The sequence below is a fragment of the Passer domesticus genome, chromosome 10, assembly GCF_036417665.1.
Source record: "Passer domesticus isolate bPasDom1 chromosome 10, bPasDom1.hap1, whole genome shotgun sequence".
Taxonomy (NCBI): domain Eukaryota; kingdom Metazoa; phylum Chordata; class Aves; order Passeriformes; family Passeridae; genus Passer; species Passer domesticus.
In genome coordinates this window covers 39712945-39737500 of record NC_087483.1, presented here as the reverse complement: position 1 = coordinate 39737500, position 24556 = coordinate 39712945, and the positions used below count along the sequence as shown (strand labels likewise).

The 24556-nt window shown below is 41.4% G+C and overlaps 1 protein-coding gene across 15 annotated transcripts in view; it reads left to right on the top strand.

The window, feature by feature from the left end:
* The window catches only part of GTDC1 (glycosyltransferase like domain containing 1), a 209304-nt gene that overhangs the window by 157148 nt on the left and 27600 nt on the right, over nt 1-24556 (top strand). For 9 of the 15 annotated variants that reach the window (XR_010369535.1, XR_010369534.1, XR_010369533.1 and 6 more), the window contains 2 exons: nt 3453-3523; nt 4247-4338. Coding sequence is in view for 5 of the 15 variants with exons in the window: in XM_064435285.1 (XP_064291355.1) it covers nt 3453-3523; nt 4247-4321 (146 nt within the window). In the remaining 10 variants the exon portion in view is untranslated. Of the gene's footprint in view, nt 1-438; nt 664-2317; nt 2424-3452; nt 3524-4246; nt 4339-11321; nt 12491-24556 lie in introns of those variants that run through there. The other 6 variants (XM_064435284.1, XM_064435280.1, XM_064435283.1 and 3 more) reach the window with 4 other exon arrangements.

Genomic DNA, 24556 nt, shown 5'->3' with positions numbered 1-24556 from the left:
CATTAAAAGTTCTTCAAAGAGCATTTGAAAGAGAGATGAAAAGCATTAACTTGTACTAGTAGTAGGCAGATTCCGATACTTAGAAGTCATGATAGCAAATGCAAATTGAGCTTTCTAAACCAAGGCTCTTAAAGCATGTTATTAAGTATTTTCCTTATCAATTTGAGCAGCAGTGTGGGGCTTTAAAAGGACCAGGTATGGGGGTCCCTACTAGTACTGGGCAGATGGACCAGTACTACTCGGTTTTATGCTGCCTCATTTACTTAGTGTTTTGCAATCCTTAATGTGCACAGCTGGCAGCTGAATGCAGGTTTGATACTAACAGTTTAGACATCTTTAGATGTAGCAGATGGAAAATTTTACACAAATAAAGTAGGAGAAAGTGTGCAATTAGGTTTTTATCTGCAGTTACATGATGCATCCTGTGCTTTCGTTTAGAACGTCACCTTGGTGGGTGGTCATCATCTTCCCTTGCACCAAAGCTGTACCTTCTTGACACCACACTTGATGTTGGATTCCTGCCCAAGCACCAAACTTCTGTTATTGTTGAGTGTGAAGGAAATCAGAAATGCAGCAATCAGCAAAAGACAAAGGCAGACCAGCAGTGTGATTCCAGCAGCCCAGTACATTATGGTTGCATTCCATGCGAGTTAAGTCACGATGGTAAAAGCCTTGGCAGGATTTTTTTTTTCAATAGTTTATTCATGATGTTCATTATTATGAGCTGTAAAGACTATGAGAATTTCATTTTTTAAATGTCTTATGGAATGTATCACTTTCTTAGATCTTGTAGACATGCTGTGGAAACCATAACATAAAATATGAGTTACTTACAATAACTAATTTTAATCCCATCTGCTAAGTATGACAACATTAGCATTTCCACTTAATTAAAAACACCCTTAAAGCAGCAATGTTTTAATCACTCCATTTTATTTACTCTCCTCCGGTGTCACTTATAATTGTAACTTTTTATTTTTTAATAATGAGGGATTTTTTTTTCTCTGTGCATCACACAAAAAAGTGCTGTCGATAATTAGCAGTCTTCTGTTATTACTAGACTCAGGTGTCACAACTGTGTCTCATCCTCATTACAGTAAAAAATTTCACCTATCAGATTCATTATTGCTAGATAATGCGACTGAGAGCCTTAGCAGGCCCTCCAGAAAAGTAATTCAGCCAAGCAAAATTATCAGCTAATTATATTTAGAATCAAAAGCCCAACAACTATTTGCAGATAAATTGTATGAATTGAAGTGAATAGACCTGAATATTAAGATTCATAGATTTAGCAGATGATTTGTTAATTGGAATAAAAAGACCATTTACTAGCCATTTTAACAATAGATCAATCGGAACTCTTATTTATTATTTAACCAGTAGTGCTTAAGGATTGAAATGAAGAGTAATTGTATTATTGTTATGATATGATACTTTTCTGGGAGAGGACAGAAATGCATGGAAATTAAAGGATTCCTTGTGCATCCTCACACCAAAGTCTGTGTCAGTGTGAGCTCTTCCTGGTTTGATTTGAACTTTAGGTCTTGACAGCTGGAAGGTGTAAGGTTTGTAGTAAAACTTACTACTCATAGTAGGGACTGGTCAGAAAAATACACCCAAACTTTGGTGCAGAAAGGAGTATGCAAATCGGATCATTTGCAAATGAAAGAATTCCAAATTTTTAACTTTCATCCAGCAAACCACGGAGGCATTAAATTCTGATTTTACTAATTCATGATCCTGGTAGAGGTTTTTTGAAAGGGGAAATTTCATACTCAAACGATGACTCAGATCCCATCTTGGCCTGCAGTTTTGTTTTAGGGAGCTGTTCTTTTTTTTTTTTTTTTCCATGCAGACGATATGATTAAAAAGCAAATATTTTAACATAACTTAGTGATCTGAGCTATTACTGAAATGTCCACAGTTTCACTCTTTTTTTTTTCTCCTAGATTAAAGAAAACTTTAAAAATCTATTTGCTTTGACATATGACACAATATTTAAGAACTGAAATCATCAATTAAATCACACATCAGAAACATTTCCCTTTGGTAAAAAATATAGTGCTAGACGATGTACACTTTGAAATTGTTGTTAATGTTTAAAATGCAATCTGAAGTGCATATGTTATTTAAAAAAAAAACAACATAAATTACAAATTTTAAAAGTTTACGAAAAAAACCAGCAGTCATTTCTTAGCAAAAAGCATTTGCAGAGAAATGTGTCTTTGGGGTTTGTGGATATGCATAGTTTTCTAGCATGAAAGCTGAATATGTTATTCTTTATTTTCTTTTTTTTTTCCTGTTTAAAATTGAGTAGATCTAAAGGAAACAGAGTCCTTTCAGGGTACCTGTAATAAAGTACCAAACCTGACGTTCGCATGAAGGTAGCAAAAGCCTTTGGGTTGTCACTGGAAATAGAAAAGGTGAACGTTGACAAGATTTCAGATTTTTTTTTTTTTATTCTGGGGAATGAGGGAAACTGAAGTTAAAAATAAAGTCCTCGTATGGTCAACATGTTGGAGGAAATTCAAAGCCTCTCATAAAATAAACATATTTTAAGAAGTGTTTTGAATTTCACTGTGTAATTTCTGGCCAACAGAAATTACGGTTGTATCTTTGGAGGGACATTGTGTCAAATCAGTGGCCATTATGTGAAAAAAATGAACTGGAACCTGGATGCCTTTAACCCATTCAGCTGTTAAAACCTGGACTCCAAGGGGGACAGCTCTGCTACTGGAAAACTTTGCGCCACGGCGGTGCAATTCTAAAATATTTGGGTTTGATGTTACGGGAGATATGTGAAATGTTCCTTGGGAAAAGAGCAAGCACAAAGCTTCGCGCGCTTTGGCAAAGGGATTTCATCAGCGGTTATTAAAAAATACAACGGTTTATGTCCCGAAAAATAAAGGAAATTATCCAAAGCATGTGAATAAGCTGAAATATCCCAGCCTGGAGCATGCTGCAAGTTGTTCCTGGGTTATATTTAGCTGTAACCTTTGGAGTCTGGAAGTCTGAGGGGAATATCTGCTGTGCCAGGTGAGGGTGGTGTGCGTGTCTGCAACACACCCTGGCTGGTGTAGCCAATGTGCCCCTTGTTTTCCAGCAGCATTATTAAGCAAAGCCGTCCATACTTCACCATGTTGTTACATGTGTCTGTCTGCTGATTATAAAATGTGTTAAACAGTATTTAAAAAACAAAAAAATGCAGAGCTGCGCTTTGATTTATTCAGCGAACAAAACATATGCTCGCTGTTCTGTTCTATGTAATTCATATGATCAATAAAATTTTCTTTAAAAAGAGCAACTTTGGCATTTAGAAGGATTATGCTGCTGAAGAAAAAAAAAATGTTTCTCTCTTGCTGCATGCAGGCAACCTCAAGGCTCTTGCACGGAAATAATTTTTTTGGCTGACTAATGTCTATTTTTGTGTATTTGTGATTTCTAATCCTCAGGATCGAGGCTGTGCATTGTGGCTGTTACCCGCTGTGTCCCAAAGCCTTGGTGTACCCAGAGATATTCCCAGGTAGCTGCTTTGTTGCCTGTTCCTTCTGCTGAAATGTAATAACGTGATTCCTGCTAAAACCCAAAGTTTGGGAATAAACTTGAGTGAAAGCAATTGTTTATTTGGCAAGCCAACATGTTAGTGTTAAGGCAAATTTTATGTGTTTTAATACATTAGACGAAGTTTATATTTGCCATCTGTTCTTTTAAGATAACAAAAAAGCAAGTTTTGAAATAGCATTCTTCATTGTTAGCATACACATCCCGTAATGATAGATTTTTGTTAAAAGGTCACTGATGCTGCAATGGTTTGCAGATTTTTTTTTTTTTTGATGCACAGAAGAGGGGAAAATTAAAAAAAAAAAAAAAGCCAGGCCTGAAAATCACACCAAATTATTTAAACAATTTAATACTTAATAGTATGCAACTGCAGTACAGGATACACACTAATGTAGTACCAGTTCTTCGAAAAATCTCATCACTAAATGTATCACATATGCATTGTGTTACATTAGAATAATGTATTTTAATCACCCAAAGGAGATGTCTAAACAGCACAACTACACAGTCTTATTTAGCATTAAACATCCTTGTGAGCTGAGGTAACCTTATAAAATCATGCTTAAATAATGTAAAACACGAGGCGGCACAGAGCAATATGCATTTTTAATTAGTAAAGTGACTAATATCGAGTGTGTGCTTTGAGGTTTTTGTTTCATTAAAAATGTATCTGTTTTTCCTGCAGCTGAATATCTGTATTCTACACCTGAACAGCTTTTTAAAAGGCTTCAGAATTTCTGCAAGAGACCAGATATTGTAAGGAGACATCTCTATAAGGTAGTTGTTTGGAATAGTTTTAGATGATATAATGCCATATTGAAGTACAAAGGGGAAAAAAAAAACCCTTAAAAAAAACAACATTTAATTAACATACTAATGTTTAAAGGAAACATGCTAGGGAGGGATATTAGTCGTTACACTAACAAGGATTAATTAAACTAGATGCCAGTTGTATTAACCTAGGTCTTATGAAATACGTGCACTTAATGCATGCTACATGTTTTTTTTTAATTTACTGTTTTCTAAAATGACTGTCCTTTACATTTGGACCCAAGAGGCTTATAAAAATGAACCTGGATTAATGCAACTCATTAGTTTAAAAGGAAAATAAAAGAAAGATCCTACAATTACACTAATGAGGATAAGCCTACCTTCCTATCCTAATTTAATCTTCAAAAAACTCAGGTAGCAGGTATCAGGTAAGATTTCTTTGGCTTCTGGAATGATTTGAGTGATTTTCATAATTACAAATATTTTAATTCTTTGCTTTATAAGGTGTATTGAGCATTAGAGTTTATTGGGAGCATAATTTACTGGTATTTATCATGTCCCATTCTTTGCAGTTATTTCTGTAGAGAAAGTCCAGGTTCAGTGGCAAACTCTCCATTCAGGTTTTGCTCAAATGTTCGATGCTAGGCCGACTTTCATGGTTTTAAATGGTGTATTTACACTGATAGGAGTCAAGCTTTTCTTTTTTTTTTTTTTTAATTTGAATGTAGATGAAGCACTAAATTTTAGATTATTCCAGTGAAGAGCTGTTACCACACGATGCTGCTTTCAGAAGAATAACTGCAGGTTTTTGCACACAGCTTCACACATTTACAGCGGTTTTTGACTTTTACTGTCCTGGCTCTGCTGTGGGCAGGTTGGATACACATCACCCCTGCACAACAGAGGTGTTTCAGCTCTTGAAAACCCCTGAATTCAGCTGAAAGTCCTTAAAGGCTTGGTGGTGCATGGAAATACTCCTCGTGTTAACCCGTGCGACACAAACGCGGTTCTTGGAGCATTCCCTCCTCCACCCAGCCTCACTGTTAATGAGCAGGTCGAGTAATCTCCTCCTTAATTTGGAGTCTCATGCTGCCAACAGACCCAACCTCATGCCTCCACCTCCCTCCCTCCCTCTGGGGACCAGAAAGTGCTGGGTCTTGCTGTGTCTCGTCTGCCTCTCTCCCCTTTCCTGCACACACGTAGCAAGAGCAGCGAGGGCTTAGCCCACGCCTTGACTTTTTTTGTGACCTAAAAATAGGCATTTACATAATGATACATCAAAGATGATGTTGTTTCTGCAGGAAACAGTTAAACCTCAAGGAAAAAAAAAAAAAAAAAAAAAAAGGAGAGAACCAAAAATGCAATTTAACACCCAATTTCAAGCTCATTATCTTTCATTGTCTATTAACTTGGCAATGGTTCAGAAGGTAGCTCATAATAGTTTAAAATGCTGACTGAACACTTCCAGTGTTCAGCATTACTTCTTGAGTCAATAGTATCGTAGAGTTAGGCATGGGGGCTTCAAAGGGAAAGCAGTCCTTAAATGTTTACCTTGGCATTTCCCAATGCTTCAAGCTCAGCTAATGGTTGCATTCACATGGATCCTGTCCCACATGGATCCCACCTCCTGAACACAGAGCCAAGGCACGCAAAAAATACTGATATAAAATAGTACAGGTTGAAAATATGTGTGCAAGCCCTGTAGGCAAAATGCTGATTTGCTTGAAGTATTTTTTATCTTTTTTTAAGAATTCCTTGGGATGATTAGTAGGCAGAAGCTGAAGGTGTTTATCTTACCCCTCATGCATGGGGTTTGCACATCTTCTGAGTGTCAGAGCTGAACCTCTGCAACAGGTAGCAATGGAGCTGAGTGGGGGATTGTTTTAAAATGAGGAAAGCAGAGCCTAATCCAGCACCTGTGAGCACCAGAGGAAATATCCCTGTTGTCTTTAATAGGCTTTAGATCAGCTCAGAGAATACTGTTAGAGTTGTCCTCTTGTGCCTACACCCACGTACACCTGGTCTTCCTTCACCATGGACCATCCACAAAACCTCCTGGGAAATGCTGGCTCAGAGCTGTGCTCTTAAGATCATTACAGCTGGAGTGATGCTGCTTTGTGAGGAAGCTGAACAGAGTGAAATCCTGAAGGCTGCGCAGAACTTGCACAGTATTTTCACTTTTTTTTTCAGATCACTATAGTATTATCTCTGCTTTAGTGGGTTAGAAAAGGCATCCCAGCACAAGAGTCAGTGTTAACCAGCTCCTTGTCTTTCAGAAATCATCCTGTCATACTCTCTGCATTGAGTTTATCAAGTGCCTGTGACATTTTGGAAGTAGAAATGCTTTAAAAGCAAATAGTGCTTTTCTCTGCTGGTTGGGGATTCTTCTCCACAAGTTGGGAAGTAATCACCTTGGCTTATCCTTTTACATATTGTTGGGATTTTATTACTCAGGATATCTATAATAATTAGACAGTGGCTAATTAAACAGGCAGTTTATTCCTTCAGATGTCTTCAATGCTTGTGCTAACAAAATTAGTGGCAGAAAGGAGATAAATGGCAGCAGGGCAGTGGGCTTAGGGGCTGGACACAGGGAACATCCCTGTGAAAATGCACAGACCAAGGCATTAAACTGTAGTAGTTTAACTCCACGCAGCAGAGTCATGCTGGCAGACTTTTAAAAATGTCCATAATGTAAGCACCTATGAAAACCTTTCCAGATGATGCATTGCTCACCCTGAGTGTTCACACAGCACTCAGGGCTGGCTCATCTGCATTTCAGCCTTGCCTTCTGCCAGTTATTAGCAGAAGACTGAGATGAGAGGGAAGCAAATCTCATTTGTTATCAATTATTTGTTCTGTTCCAGTTTCATGGAATCAAACTGTAGTTCTGGGTGGTTTTGGTTGCCAAGGTAAGCAGAGGAATGAAGCAAGTAACAACAACAGGGCATTGGTCAGGGCACACCACAGGACCTGTTAGTGCCCTATCTAGTAGATTTAAAGTTAAAATAAATAAAATAAAATAGGGCAAAGCATTTGTTTCTGCATTATTTTCTTAAAGTTTACCTTTTAGTTTCCTCACTTGAGTTTCTTAATTTAAAACAGCATGTATAAAGAGTATACAGTGGAAAGGGACAAGAAGAGTTGCCAAAAGCCAGGCATGGAAGGAGCTGACAACTTTAAATAATCTCTCCCAGCCCTCCCAGCTGAATGAGTGCTGGTTGACATGCTGTCAGCTTCAGTTCCTACAGAAAAATCCTACTCTCACTCATGCTTGTTTAATGGAGAAAAGAATTTGGCCCACTTTCTGACATTCATCTTCTCATTTCCATCACACTACAGAAGCTCACCTGCCTATGAAAAGACACATGGCGTGATTTTTTTTCTCTCTGACACCACTGTAGAAGGAAGTCTGCTGAATTCAAAGGGATTAAACTGCTGTAAAATCAAATTAAGATCCCAGTTAGACCATAGACATCTGAATTGTTTCCAGTCTCAGGATTTGGCTGTATAGAACAGTTCTAACAAAACTTTTTTTTTTCTTTTCTTTTCTTTTTTCTCTGATTTCAGATAAAGCAGTATCTTGGGTATTTCAGGGAAATGTGTAGAAAGGGAAAACTGCTCCTGGTCCAGCTTTCATGTTTAGACAAGGCTAGGGAAGGAGCAGGAGGCATTCTCAGTACAATATACAGGGCATTGGGCACGTGAGGATGCAGGGGAGCCTGATGCCAGATGTCCCATCAGCCACTCAGCCCTGTTGTTCACAGGCAATGTGAGAGCCAGGGGTGGTGCCTCTGCCTTTATCTTTACCCAGTTCCCAGCAAAGCCCCATTGGAAATTCATTTTTCCATAAGCAGCCTGGTCTGGTGGAAGGTGTCCTTGCCCATGGCAGGGGCTTGGAATGAGATGTTCTTCAAGGGCCTTTCCAACCCAAACCATTCCATGATTCTATGATTTGTTTATGATGGTGTTTAAATAATTTCCTTAATTAGCTCAGGTTTTCCCCATCTTCAGCTGTGTTGAGTGTCTTCTTGTTCTGGAGTTGGTCGCCTGGAAGCAGGAGCTCCCTATCCATCTTTATTGTACCATCCATTATTTTATAAACATTTGTCAAACATTTACAGTATCCCAGTCTTTTCAGTCTCTCCTTGTGAATGTTATTCCATGTTTATGTCTAATCTCTCATCATTCAAGCAGTTCTGATGCTTGAGATCTGTTTTTGTGCTGGTGTGATCATTGCTTTAGAGAATTCTGGGCCGTGCCATCAGTTTATGTGATGTGTAGTACTCTGATAATTCCCAACCTGTTCCTTATGGAGCCAATCCTACTGTTTACTTTTTAATGGTAAATGTATATTGAGCAGATGTTTGCTTACAGTGTTCTCCAGATCTTTTGTCCCGGGCTGATAAAGTTAATTCAGAGCTTTATAGGGTATGCAAATAGTGCAAGTATTTCCATCCATCCTGCTGGCTTTCTGTTTCATTCAGAGCACGTTTGCAGAGTTAAAAAAGAAGGAATTGTATTGAATTTCTGCTTTTACCTGGCTAGCATTAGGTGCAGGTCAGAAGGAGGTTAGAAACACAAATGAGAAGCTTGTATTTGTCTCTTGAGCTGCTCGGTTTCCCATGAACGTGATTTAAAATGGTTTCAGAGGTGGTTTAGAGCTGTTTCTCAGTCTGTGGGGAAAGGTTACAGGAACTCTGGAGTGCAGAGCTCTGTGTCCATGCTCTCCCATCTCTGTTCCAGTGCTTAAGCGTGTGATCCTAAGGAAAATATGCAAAGCATAAGGATTTTTTTATATAGAAGAAAACTTCCATTACTTATTTGGAGCACAGAATCACAGACTAGTTAAGGAAGTTGCCTCTGGAGTTCTCCAGCCCAGCTTCTGCTCAAAGCAGGGCCAGTTTCAAAGTAGGATCTGACTTCAGACTTGGATTAAGTTGCTCAGGATCACATCCAGTTTAGACTCAAGTCTTGACACTTTCCATTCCCTGTATGTGGCTGATACAGTGAAACTCCTGTCTAGCTTAGGAGTTTGCACAGGTGGGAAGGTCTGCTGGGCTGTGGGACATGATTTAAGCATTTTGAGTGACCCATGGGTCTTCAAGAAGCTGTGGTAGAGGGAGGTCAGCCTGGCTAACATGGATCCTCACTGTGGAAGAAATGAGATGGCAGGGAGAGAGTTGGAGTTGCCTAATTTTGGGATCCAGCTACAGAGAACTGGATATATGTGCAGATATATATGTGTGTAGGTGACCTGCACCTGAACTTCTCTCTGGGCTTGTCTTGCTCTTGGCTCTCTGAGGTAAAATATCCAGGAGACTCCAGCTCTCTGAAAATCATTGAATCTTGGAAATATTTAGGTTGGGAAAGACCCTTAAGATCATTGAGTCCAACCATCGATCCAACATTTCCATGATCACCATGTCCCCAAATATTGGTCTGTAGCTCACAGCAGTTGGCTGCACTTACAGAGTAGGACTGAAGCAGTTATGGGGGCAACTTTCAGCATAAACACCAGGACTTGGAACTTTTCATTCTGACAGTATTAGATGGCTTCCAGGGGAGTTTTGGAGAGCAAATGAAAACTGGCAGATGAGCCACAGCCACTTCAAAACAGGAGATGGAGAAATGGGTCAAAGGAAATAGGAAGAAAAGTTGCAAAAAGCATGAAAACTTTTTTTTTTTCCCACTACAGTTTATTCAAATTACCTTGGGGAAAAAAGCAGGAAACTGTTTTCCCACTGTTATAGTCAGTCAGTGTATTCTGAGCCATCCTATGCAAGGTACTGCATATATTTGCATTGAAAATTTGATGTTTTTTGTTTAAAGACAAGAAGAACGAGGTGACTTTTAAAAGGCCAATGTAAGAAACTGCAGAGCAGACCAGTTTGGTCAGGGAAATACTGTTACTCTGCTGAGGTGTGTTAAATAGCTCGTCCTTAGGTGTCACAGAACACCCAATTCATGTAAAGCAATGGTGGGTTTTGATGCTGGTCTCCAAAAGTACTTGGAGTTTGAAAATTGAACTCAAATTGCTGCAAACTGTTTCCCACCTTGATTCTTCCTCCTTACTCACTTGCAGAGTGAAGGAGCTGGATCACAAAGTAGATCTGACCCAATACGAATTGGCTCTGTAAATAATTCCAGTCTTGCCTACCAAATCTCAGCTTTTGCATTGAAAATTAATCTCCAAATCTTAATTTTGTTAAGGCAATTTTTTTTTAAAGTGGAAAAAAATCTACACTAAATCAATACTGTGTGCTTGAATTTGAACTGTCCTGAAAGAGCCAGTCTGAATGGATGAAGACTCCTTATTAAATTCTAAAGGTTAACTCTGAAGTCTGATGATGGCAGAGTAGATATTAAGTGCTTCAATTCTGATCTTAGGACACTAGAAACAAGGTGATTATTTAATGAAAAATACCGTTCTGCTACTGACATTATGCTTTTTGTTCTTTATGGGAAGATGCTGCTTTATGTGAAAACTTTGCTTCTTTTGATCTCCACATATTCAGGAACTGTTGATGGGAGGACAGTGATGGAATTTTATTCCTTGAAAAAATGAATGTCCAGATCTTTGCATAGTTATCACTCCTCAAAAAAAACCCAAAAGAGATTATTCTCAAGTAAAGCCCAGAGTGATGATGGTCTAGCAGAGCTAGGCTCTGCTCCTGCTGGCTTGTGGTTCTGCCATGTCTGAGGGTGAGAGGGGCACATTGGTCCCTGAGGGTGTTCAGTCCTTGACGTGTCCACTGAGACCACCAAAAAAGCAGAGGGAGTGAATAACCTGGGCCTGATGAGCAGCTTACCTGTCTTAAAAAAAAAAACAAAAACCAAACCCAAATGCAAACCTAATTCATTTTTAAATAACACCACATAAATGTTCTTTGACCAAGTGTCTTCCACCCCTCCTGAAATCCCTCCTGCATTTTGTGTCCCAGCCTCTAACAGGGTTCCGTGTGCTTCTCTCTTGTGCTTCCTCGCAGGGCGAGACGGCCGGGTTTTCTTGGGCAGCTCTCGGCAGTAAATTCAGGTCTCTGCTCGCAGCAGAACCGAGGGAAGATTTGTGACAGATGGGGCTAAGTCACAAACTTGCAGCCTCAGGCAGAATTGTGGAAGTTTCCAGAGTGTGCCCATATTTACCTGATCAGAGAGAAAAGAAAATCTGCAGAGGAAGCCGAGCCTGGCTGCTTGTCATAGCTGACACAGAGCCATCTGCCACAAACCTGTGGCGGCTTCAGATCTCCAATCCCTGCCACCACCCCAGCTCAAATTAAATACAGATTCTTAGAGACGTTATGATGGTTACACATGTCCTCGGCATCACATGCAGGAGACTGTTCAAAAAAAATATGTGGCCTGTTGTGTAACCGCACTCATGTATCCCATATGTGGTGCCACATTGAATTTCCGGTTGAATCTGTTTTTATCCTTTGTACTGGATGACATGGTGCCTGAATTCTTTCTTTTCGCCGACACGATGGCAGCCAAGCTGCAGCTTCAAACGCTCACACTTGGCTGAGTTTCTACCTAGGTTGCCAGGTTATCATTGGAGCCTTATTGTGTCCTCAAAGGGCCACAGGGCCTGAAAGGAGGATCCGAATGCTGCTGGACTAATTGGGCAGCCATCTCCGGGTTGTTGGGAGGCAAAGGGCTGCTTGAGCACTTCTCTTTCTTTTTCTCTTCTTCTTTTCTTTTTTTTTTTATTGCAAATTAATGACTCTCTGGCAAAGGGGTTTTTAAGTGAAGGTATTAATAAGGGGTCTGGCAGGTAATCCCATGATTCGTGGAGTTACATTTGCATTTAATTAATCTTAAAGAAAGCTGAAAGATAAACAGCTGTAATTCAAACTAGCATGGGAAATATGCTACATGGTGCCATCTATCCGATAAAATGAAAGCCGAGACACTTGTTTTATTTCTCTCAAGGATGGAGAACAAACAGATAACAATCAAAATACTTCCAATAAAAACCAGTAGTTTAAATGTAATGGCAGTTCATCAAGAATCTTTGCATCCAGTTGCAAATACAGTCTTTTAAAGATAAATCACTTATGATTCCAGCAGTCAAGCCGCAATATTTGTTGATGTAAAATGTTTTGAAGATGTAGATTGTACAATAAATTTTTAATAAAGTGCCCACTGCAATTTTTAATTAGCATATCTCATTCATGTATAAGTGTGTACATCTATCTGTATGTTTATCACCATGCATATCCTTGTGTCAGAGTCAATGAATGCAATTGTGTCTTTATCTGATGAAGTAGAATTTGGTTTGCAAGCAATAATAAAACCTTTTGGCAATTCCAAGATTTTCAACTCTGCTCTGGGAAGAAGCAGGAAGAGGACTCTGGGTAAGATATTATGATGTAAAGCCTGGTGAGACTTTTCTTTGGAGACAGGTGTGGTCTCAGCTTCCCTTGGATCAGGGAGGGCAGCTCCTCTCCCTGAAAGGGGTGAAAGGTACAGGCTGATCCCCCTCCCCACGAGTGTCCTTGTGACTTTTGACACCATCAAGCTGAAATGTCATTTTTCAGAGTGAGAGAGAGCATGTGTTACTTCTTGTTAAAATTACTCCATAAAGCAATCAGAAACAACCCAGGCAGGCCCCATGGAAAGTGTTTGGTTGTTCTCCTAGCACTGCAGAGTTGTAATTTTGCAGTTATCATCTCTCTGTATGTGAATTCCTCCTCCTTTCTGGTCAGCCAAAGCCCAGCTTGGCTTTAGGCACGGCTGGGTGGACGTGGTCTTCCCAAGAGTGTAGGTCTGGTGGTCACCCTTGGAAGCCCCAAGAAACAGGACTGCCTTGCACTCCTACCAGAGTGTATCACAGATGTTCACCAATGTCATCACACCTTGCACCAGCCAATTGGAATATTTTTGGCTTTACTGCTGGGGAAACTGAGGCACGGTACAGTTGTAGCAAACTGCTTCAAGTATTGCAGTGAGTCATTCTCCAAACCAATAAAAGGGGAAGAGGAGATGCTGTAATGCTGCACTTGGGCTTGTGGTGAGCAGACTCAAAACATCAAAGCCGTGTGGTTTGCACTCAAAGGCTCCTGCTGTCCTCAGGGCACACCCCCATCAGCCCCAGGGCCAGAGGAGGTCTCACCCAGCTCCTTGGTGAGGTGCAGCTCTGCCCTACTGAACTTACTGATTCTTCAGCCATGCCCAGCTCTGTCTGCTGAGCAAGGCTTCGTCTTGGTGGAAAATTTTTCCCTTCTTATGAACCCTTGCAAGTAACGTTTTATAATAGAAACTCTGTGAGGAGTTTAATTGCAGGGTAATAAATAGCAATGCTGTGTTGTCTCCTGATATTTCTTTACATTCTTAGTGAAGATGCACAGCTGCTCTGGAGCAAGGATCCCTGGAAGTGTTCAAGGCTGGATTGGATGGCTTGGAGCAACCTGGTCTGGTGGAAGGTGTCCTTTCTCATGGTGGGGGGTTGGAACTAGATGAGTTTAAAGGTCCTTTCCAGCCCAAACCATTCTGATTCCGTGTCCTTACCACATCACAGGATGGTGTCAGGAGCCACCCTGGCCTGTTTGAGGTCCTCGGTCAGGAGAGTGCTGTAGGACTGCCAGGTAGCCAGAGGTGATTCTTGCAGGGCTTCCAGGTTGTCAGAGGTGATGTTTCCCCTAGACAGTGTCCCTTCAGCACTGCAGACTGAAACAATCTACAGAATCTTGCCTCTCAGTTTCAGCAGGGGAAACGAGAGTGTCACCCCATGCTGCTTCATTTCAGTCCCTTGCTTCACAAGGTCAGAGGGACAAATTGGGATCTCTGTCCCGTTGTTCCTACACACATGAGTAAGTGGTGAATGCAGACACCTAATCCTGTGAGTAGAGCGAGAGAATTGAACCTTGACTTACTTTCATGTTTATTGATGTTTCACCTGCATTGACACAGCGGCGCCAAGGCTTTGAGACAAGTTTCAGTGCAGAGTCAGAGCTGGGTTTCCCCAGCTCTGTGCCAGCCTCACCCTGACCAGACAGCTCCTCCTGCATCAGTAACAGGCCAGGCACCTAATCCTGCAATCCTTTCGTCCTAGCATTTGAGATCACAGGAAACACAGGTTTATTCCACATGAGAATTGTCTTTTCCCTTATAATAGAAAAGAAAATCCTAAAACAATTAGGGAATTCTGTAGAAAACCATTTCCAGCATTCCTAGCCCCACTCTGGTGCTGCAGGCACAGCAAGGAGCTGTGGCACCGACCAGCTTCCATCCCTGTTTGCAGCACTGAGACCTCTGCCTCAGCTCAAAGCTGTTCTGAATTAGGTGGTTAGATTTTTCTAATTGCGTTTTTAAAGACCGAGCCAGCAGTTCATTAGAAATCATGGAGCAAATTCTGCTTCTCTATTACACCAATATAAATCTTGAATGAATTTATATCAGGATAACTGGGAGGGTAGAATGTACCTCCCATCTTGTTCCTCAGATTATTAAAAGTTAAAGGGCCTTGAAAATTAAATTCACCTTTCCCTGTTCAAGCTGTTTATTCTGGTTTTTATTCCAGAAAGGACAGTTGAAAATAATTAACCAACCTCCTTTCTGCTCATAGGCACTTTTAAGTTGGGTTCTTATGTACTAGCCCAAGACTAGTTTGTGTGGAAAAGACCAGAGGGCGTTTTCTTTCAAACAAATTGTTTTCATGGGAATAATTTCCCAGAGAATTATATTAAAACCTTTCTGCAAATCTTTGATTTTTGAAAAAAGTAATTCCTCTCATATATCCTTTATTTGGAGGACTTGGCAATGTATTTGCAGATATAAATGAGCACCTTAATGAAAGTCCTTCAGAATTTTACTTTCTAACAGGCTAACCTTATTTAACCAAAATACTTCTTAGCAAGGCTTCATCTTGCAGGAAAAAAATTGCCTCTGAGTTACCAACCCTTGAATATAAGGTTTTATAATAGAAACACTGATAGAACTTTAATTACAGGGCAATAAATAGCATCGCTGCCTAATCTTCTGATATTTCTTTGGATTCTTAGCGGAGATCCGCAGCTGTTGCTGGAAGCTGATAATCAGGATCTGTAGGGCTTGGAAGTTGTCCCCCCCACCCCGCGGAAGCAGCAGCGAGCGCGGAGCGGGAGGAGGAGGCTGCGGGACGCGGCCGGGGCCGCCAGGAAACGGGGAGGGGAATGGGAACAACCGGGCCCTTGGCATCGAATATCCCACCCGCGGAAAAGGTTTTCCCATCCCGGTGAATTGGCGAGAGCATGGAGGTGCGGGCAAGCCGGGTTAAGCGAGGCCAGCGGCGGCTGGAATGGTAAAAATCATGAAAAATAAGAATCATGCCGATAATAAGAACGCGAGGAGCTTGAGCCGGGGGCGATCGCGGTGGGGGCAGCCCCGCGGTGCCCTGAGCGCATCCCGGCGCATCCCGGCGCATCCCGGCGCTGCGGAGCGCAGCTTCCCCGGGAAGCAGGGGACGGACACGCCGCCCGCCACTTTTATCATCGGCATTATCGATAATAAAAATATTCTTCCGAAAACCTGAAATTCTTCCGTGGCGTTGCCGTACAGAGACAGCGAAAGGCTCCCTCCACCTCCCTCCCCGCCGCGGATTTTCCGCGGGTGCGGAGCGGCCGCCCGTGGGGCGCAGCCTTCCCCCAGCCCTGCGCGCCTCCGTCCCGGCTCTACTGCGGTTCCCCCAGTAAAAACACAACCCCAAAAAACACCAAACGGACAAAAAAATACCCCCCAAACCCCCGAAAGAAAATCCCGGGCAAGGAGCGCGGCGCTGGGGAGGGATGGGAGGGATGCGTGCGAGGGGCTTAACCCTTGGAGCTTTGAAGGCGAAACAAGGAAATACGTCGGAAAGGCATGTCTGTAAACAATGATAATTAGCCTTTTCAAAAATCATAACACTGATTAAAATCTCGGATTCATTATTTATTCATCACAGAACCTCTTTGCAGACCTGGGAATAGTGATTAAAACCTAAGTGCTTCTCAATTTTGCACAGCTCGGGAGGAGCCTAAAAAGGGGTTAAAATGGAAAGGAAAGAGGAAACCAAGCAAACAGAATTCTTCTTTTAAGAACCAATACTTTCTTCTTCCCTTCCTGGCAGGAATACTCTTATTCCCCCAAATTTTGGTATTATGAAAATGTTTCTCATACTAAGTACAAGTGTTAGACTGAATCCAGTTGGTACTAAAATTGCAAACACACTTTCACTCCTAGAAAAGCCAACAGAAAGGAACTTCTTTTAACTCCATAATAGCAGGTTACAGAGTAAATGAACAACTGATGGTCAACTGGCCAATTATGGTATAAATATCCGTTGTTTACAGCGAGGTGTTAAATGAGCCTTTCGAGCACAAAGGATCAGACTGTCTAAGCTACAATTTGTGCTTCATCCCATTATGTCTCCCCGAAAAAGGCCCGTGCCGTTGTAGGTAATGTGCGCACAGAACATATTTCTCTCTGTTGATTTTAGTTTGCTTTAATTCAATACACACTCTTGTTTACTTTTTAAAATTTAAATAAATGTCAGCATTGTATAATTTCTATGTTAACAAAGCAGTGAGCAAAATCCCTTGTATGTTTATAAAATATTATTGTTTAATTCACATAGTTTAGGAATTCCAAATGTTGAGAATAGGAAGGAGGCCAAATACCATCTGTTTATAACTATGATGCATCATCATATGTGTACTTTAAAAAAGAAGAAGAAAAAAAAAAAAGCTTGGTCAATCATGCCACTGTTCTATCTGTTAGGAATATAGTGAGGATTTAAAATCTCTTTGTGCCATCCGCAGGAAATTTTAGGGTGGCTTAATTCTGAGCAGGGATGTTACAGGAGTTGCTCAGGTCTGTGTTGCTGTCAGAAGAGCTGCAGGAAACACTCACGTGCCCCAACCACTGCAGGCACGAATTCAATCACTTTCTCCCTGCCTCAATATTCCCCACTTCTAGAGACCGAGAAGCAAAACCTGAGAGATTTATTTAAACTCCTTTATAGATTCTGGGGGGAGAGGGGAGGTGTGGGTGCATCTGGGGCTTCATTTCCAAGCGCTTCATACGTTTGTGTGCCCGTGTTTTTAAGGACAGAAGGAAAGCGTGAGGATTTTGTAGCCTGTCTTGCAAAGCACAGGCTGTAGACTATCATTCAGCTGATTCTGCAAATAGCTTAAAAAAAAAAAAAAAACAACAACCCTCTGTCAAATGTTAGTAGTTTTAGGTCCAAGTTAAAATAGGTCCTCGTTAAAAATAATACATTCCATACTACGGAGTGGTACGTAACGTGCATTTTAAAGAGAAGGTAGTCTGCAGGCTTAAAAACAAAGAGAGTGTCTCCAAGTTAAGTAGATAAGAAGATTTTTTTTTTCCAAACCCAAGTTAATTAGCTGGTACGTCAAGCCTCATAGATGTCTTCCTACCTTTCAAGGGCTGAAGAATCCCCAGTAAATGTACTTAAACTTCCTAGCGAGGGCCAGTGAGATGAATGCAGAGATTAGGGCAAGTATTACCGTGCCTTCTCAGTGCATCCCAGCTGCAGTTCATCCTACTATTGATAATGATGCTTGGAGTTACTGAGGTGGTTTCTGAAACTCACATATGGGGTCCTTTCCCCAAGGATGAGGAATAATAGCGGCACTCAGGTGGTACGGGGAGGGTAAGCACAGATTTGCAGTTGTCTTTGCCTGGTGCGTGGTGACTTTTCAGTCATGCTGATTTAATAAAGGGAGAGGTACATTCAGGACAAGGGCCGTAATTCTCTGATACAGTGTTTGATTTGTGTTAACAAACAGGAGGGTTTAAAAAAAAATAAAAGCACAGGTGAAAGGAAAAAAAATGCCTGGGCTTGCTGGAAGTCAGCCCTGGCAGAACGCTGGTGCAGTATGAAACATTTTGTGGCCAAACTCTCAGCAATTTCTGTAATACCACAATTTAGCATACTGTACACTGCACTGAAATGCCTGGGACTTTGTTTTTGAACTTCTTCCTTTCTACTGTTACACTTAACTTGCAGCATCTTGAATTACTTAGCTACACCCAGATAGAAAGTTACCGTTTCTTTAGCTCTACGTGCTGCACTGGGCTCTTAGTGCTAAAAACTGTCCATCAGAGTGGAAAAGCCTTTCCAGCCCTTTCCTCTGTATTTCCCAGCTTTTAGCATAACCTTCTGAGATGGTTTATTATCTTGAAAGACTTTAATATTTTTAATTAGGAAAAGCAAATGCCTTACACACCTCTCTTAAGTAATCTTTTTGGAGCTGGTTCCATCAGCAGGGATAATTTGCTACTGTGCCGTGAGCTTAATCTGCTCACACTGACATTACAGGAGTGAGAAACAGGACAAAAGGCACCTTCTGTCACTGCAGTTTGCAAAAATATTCATAAATGTAAAATGTATACAATCCCAGCTTGAAAAAAAACCTGGTGCCAGCTCCACACAGCCAGGCATGCATTCCTGCGTATTACTTCCTATTTTCCATGGCTATGTGATCCTGGGTTTCCCAAGCTGAGATAGCAATCAAGGGGGAAGATTGTCTGATTATGATGTGCATACCTGTCCACGAGGAATTCTGTGGACCCCTCATGCTCATTTATCACTTGTTTTTATACACTGGAGTAGTTCCATGAGATGCCCTGAGAGAGGCTGCTCCGAGGGTTGCTCAATACCATGTTCACTGCATGCTTGGTTTTGTGCTGCTCCTGGGCTCTCCTGGTCGGTGCAGGGAGATGGGCGTTTGGAATCATGCTCCAGCACAGGTATAAATCCTTTATAAAGAGCTGTGGTTGAGGCTGGGTATCCAGGATATCCAGGTGGGAAGCCATCGGTCCCTGGGTCTTGCTTCTGTGTCTGAGGCGCCTGTGTTGTGTCAGGACTGCAAACAAAACATGCATCAGGCATGAAGGAGATGGTGATTCACAAGGAGAATGTGTTCCCTGGTCATCACACTAACTTCTTGCATCCTTTTGGGGCCTGAGCACCTTGTGCACCCCCTTAGCAGAGGTAACCGAGGGCATTGATTGTCTCACAAGCTCCTGGGCATTAACATTTAACCATCCTATAATTTGGTTTTTAAGTGAAAGCAGGGAGATTAATAAACTTAATCTAGCATTCACACAGATTTGAGGACAGCTGACCTCTGCCCTCTAGAGACCCAGGCTCATTTAAGAATCTGCATCTGAGAGAGCCCCTACAGTGGTCCTGTCACAGCCAGTCCTGTCCCCCGTGGGCTGCAGAGTGTCACCCTCACTGTCTGCAGCAGGAGCAGTGGTGACAAGGAATTTGCTGCTTTTATTTATGTCTCCCTCCTCTAGAAGGGTCGGTGTTGGCAAACACAACTCCCTCCTTCAAGATAGCAGCTCTCCTGGGGATTTGAACAGCAAAAGTAAAATCTTGGTCAAAAATGAGTCAATCTTTCATTTTGTTTGCATATAGGAGAGAAAGAAAAAATCAGACCAAAAAAAAAAAAAAAGGAAGAAAAAGTGATTCAGTAATGTCAGGTCTTTGTTTTGGGGGGCACAATTTTGCAAGTTTTGGCATTACCTTACAAAATTCCCAAACTGGGAAAGCCTTTCATGTTGGAGCATTCAGCCAACGGAAGTGCTCCCTCAAACTGTAAAGCATTATCTGTGGATTTCTTTGCACATTCCATGTCCTGCAATTCTTGGGGGAAAAAAAACAACTTGGATAGGAGTAGTTTGTCAATGCTATTAATAGATATGTTTAATGCAGAAGTGTGCAATGTGATGAACAGCCTTGGCAGGAACCATATCCAGCCTGATTGTATTGTAATACTGTTTGATGCAGCAGTGTGTTTGATCAGTTACAAGTGATGAGTATCATATCACATCAAACAATTTAATACAGTCTCATTGTATGGAATTATGGCTGCTGTCAATCAGCATGTGGCCTATTCCTTACAGATCTGTCTTTGGGAGCTGGAATACAGTGGTAGCTTCATATGCATTAATAAATAAAGTGCTGCTGAAATTCCATACAGACCTGTTGAGGTTTTTGTTTCCCTTTCATGGCCTCTTTATTTTTTATTTCATTTTCATGATCTTTTATCACTCTCTTCTTTTTGAATGCTGTGTGGAGGTGAATTCACCTGGTCAACAGGACCCAGGGTGGGGCTGGCATGCTTTGAAGAATGCTTGGAAAACATCTAGCAAAAAAAAAATAATACATATATATATATATGAGAGTTGTGAATTTTGTTTTTCTGTGAATAGCAGCCTGAGTATAAATCCACTGAACTTGTTTTCAGCTGAAGCTTCACAGAGTCTCTTTTCTTGGCTTCCTCAGGGGGAGGAGAGGCTATCTATTAAAAATGCATATGTTTTGTCTTACTGCTTGGCGCACCTCACTTGATAACCCCCTACTTTGGTTTGGGGATGGCACTCTTTGAACTTAAAGTCTCTTCCTTAGGACTGATATATTCAAGGTGCTGGAGGGGAAGCCTATGTCAGATGAAAGATATGTATGTAAATAACGGTGTAGAGGTGGGGTTTAAGGCATCACCCATTTTACTATCAGTTTCAGACATATGCTGCTCTGCTGCTGGCTTGCCTTGCTCCCACTCCCTAACACAGAGCATGGTTTTTAATGAAGTCATACTCTGCTGCCTACAAATATGGGGTCATGGTACACTTGTACAGGAGTGGTGATTTCAGTAATGTTGCTTATTGTGGTCAAAGAGGGCAGAAGATTGCCTTTTTGCATCGTGTGGCTCTGGGGTTTTGGAGCCTGCACAAATTGATTGCATTGCAATGGGGCCACACCTTCAGAGAATGGAGGTGTCACGCTGGAAAGCCAAATTTCAGCAGCTGATTAATCAATGTAATGACTGTAAGTTTTCCCACCTTTTGATACTATCTCAGCCTGCAGATCTAAACAAGACTGGTGCTTGAACGGGAAACCTCAGAAGAAATGTTTGTAGATGCTGAAGGAGGTGGTTCTTGGCTTAACAAATGGCACGTTTCCTTCTACATCAAAAATTATCCTCAGGGGTAAAACAAGGCCTGGTGAGGATAGGGACAGGAATAGGGATAGCTGCATTTAGGAGATATTTCTGATTGACTTTGGGGTGGTGGCTGAGTTTGAGCTCATCTCGGGTTTGGAGAGTGCAGCCTGGCTTTCCCTGGCACAGATTTCCCAGCAAAACTGCACTGATGGATCAGTGGGAGCAGCCAGGGCTGTGGCATGGTCAGCAGGAAGCTTAGCATTATGTAACTCCAACAACCTGAACTCGGAGGCATCCATGTAGAGTAAATAAATAAAGACCCAGCTTGTTCCTGTAACATCATCCACCTGATAATTCCTGAGCACTGCTCAGCCAGGTATTTCCTCTGCCTCATAATCCAAGCAAGATAGACCAGGCCCCATATGCTCTGTTTTCCATATAGGAATGTGTTGTCCTGTTACACAAATAATTTTTTATTTTTATGGATTACAAACTGGCCACAATGATACCCTGCTCTTGCAGATGAAGCTGATTAATTTGGAGCCAAAGAGCCCCACAGTGTCTGACAACCTGGGCCTTATGGTGCAAGCTAATGCAAAGATAGCAAGGGTAAATCAATATTTTATAGCAAAATTGTTTTTGCTCCAGAGCTGACTTGTTATGTGGCTGCTAATGACACCCCAGGATCACACAGCACCTGAAGTGGAGCGTGTCCTACCCTGGTTTATCTCATGTCTGGCATTAATTGGCAACGGCTCCGTCTGAGACTGTGATCCACTCAAATCCTGTAGGCCACGCAGGTCTGGGTGGTATTTAGATCAGAAAACTCATCCAAGCAAGAGGAGCATTGGTTTGCCACTAATCCACAGGGGAGCAGTACCTCCACAAGGTTATTTGTAGATTATAAGGCCAAGAAAGGACTATTTGGATCATCTGGTGTCACGTGTATAACACAAGCCATATGACTTCCCGCAATTAATTCCTGTTTGAACCAGAAAACCTCATCCTCCACTGGTCTAAAAATTGCCAGCCATGCAGAAGCCACCACAACCTTTGATATTATTAGATACGGTGTTTTCAGAGAGGTTTTCTCTCCAACAAAGGGTCAAAAGTGACAGCTATCTCCTGTGATTATTAGATACTTGTTGTTAGGGCAAGAATGTGAGTCACAGCACTGAGACCGAGGTTCCCAAGCACCAATATCTTTCACCTGGGTTTTTCTTGCCGTCTTATCTCCATCTGAAATCCTTCATTTTGCCATTTTTTCTGTGGTTTCTGTTGCAAAGAGCAGTTCCTTGGCAGCCACCACAGTGATTTGGTGCACAGAGCAATGGTCTATTGATAAATAGTGGTCCCTGCACTCATTTGGTGGAATTCACCCAAAATCACCAGGAATGCCATTGCTAAAATGATAACCATACCTATACTTAAGAGGCTTTGATTTGATGTGCATTTTAAGGGTTTTAATAAAATAAAATTTAATAAAATAATTACCACTATTGTAGGTTGCAAAACCATTGCTGCTTGCTGGGATGAAAGGCACCATATGTGAAACATGTTGCTGATTTCTTATCTCCAGAAAAAAATGTTATTAAAGTGTAGAGGGACAGAATGATTTGTTTCTGCTGTAGGGGAGGTGTTTCATGGGTTTAGAGAATGAGGGTGGGTCCCATTCCCTCACTATATGCAACCTAAATGAGCGCTGCTGAACTAAAATGTCAGAATTTAGTTATAAAATATTTTTAAAGTATTTTTTATATATTTTTATAAAATGAAACGTTTTTTATAAAAGGAAATTTAAAAAAAAAATCCCACAGAACATGACTTTTTGCAGGCATTCACCCTCAGCTGTACCACACATCCATCTCCCTCCTCCAGTGCAACCCTGGAGTTGTGAGAGAAATATAATTTCTCAAACAGTGAAATGTGCTCCCTAGCTAAGGAGATGGCCACATCTCCCCTATGATAATAATAACAAAAAGTCTCACCAGCCAGCAAAATTCATCCCCTCCTTTTCTTTCCTGGAGGGTAGAGGGAGCAAAATTCTCAGTGCATGTTTGTTGTGGGGACAGTGAGCTGTGGGACAAGAGGACCCTTCCTCCCATGGGTCCAGAGCATCCAGCACCCAAACGATCCCACCCTGGGTGAAGCGAGGGACCCCCCAGGGACACAGTCCTCCCCTGCTCATAGGATGCTCAGGACACAGCTTGCTTTGGGCAAATGCTGCCCAATCCTCAGTGTGGGTGTCCAACACGAGATCTCCGAGCATCTTGCTGAGAGGATGATCTGACAGGGCTTTCCCAACACTAATAGTTCCATGTGAGTCTCCATCTTCCCTTCCCTGCCCTCCTGCTCCGGTGCAGGACCCCCAACGAGTTAAAAGTGTAAGAGCTGCTTGGAAAGAGGTCAGCTAATAAATGATATCGAAATCCCAGTCCCAGATTTTCTGCTTCCAACATGCTGCGCAACTAACACTGTGACACTTTGGCAAGATGATGGAGAAAAATCCCGTGCCAGCTGACTGATGAGCACCCATCTTTTTTAATTAATTGGGTTGAAAAATGTCTTGTGTCAGTTTGAATGTAGGGGATCTTTCAGCTGTGTTTTTCTGGATACTTATATAGATGTATCTAACTGCAGATTTGAGAGCCCAGCGTGAGGCCTCATAAATGATAAAAATATGTATATATTAGAATTATACACACACACACACATGCACATATTGGATAAATTGATACTTAAACATATATGTGTGTATATAATGTTCTGTTCTCTGTTCTGAGAGATATTTATAAATAGATTTTATATATATCTATTGCTATTATTCACAGCTCTATGTGCATGTGTATTGCAAAATCTGTTTGGCTTTTATTTCCTGATATGCTTTTTAGTTTTTAGAAGAGTAATATATCTGATTTCTCTTTAAATTAAATGAATTTATTTGTCTGCCTTCCCTTAATGGAATCAGTTTTGATATACTCTTTGTTCATGCTGTTACAGGCTTCAGTCTAAGGGCTCTTTGTATTAACTTTTTAAAGTTACATTACAAAGAGGTTTTAAGATTTCCCAACAGGCTTTTATTTAACCAGGGCTTTTGATCTCAAACCTGCTGGGGCCTAGTGAAATCCTTACCAATTCTCCAGTAACTCCTCACTATTGGAATTTGAAAAGACCCACCTGAAGGATTTAACTCGCTGTATGGCTTCAGCCATCCTTTAGATGCTTCTATTCATGCAGACAGCGAGGGGGTCGAGGGCACCCTTTGTGATCCTCCAAGTAGCCTAAGG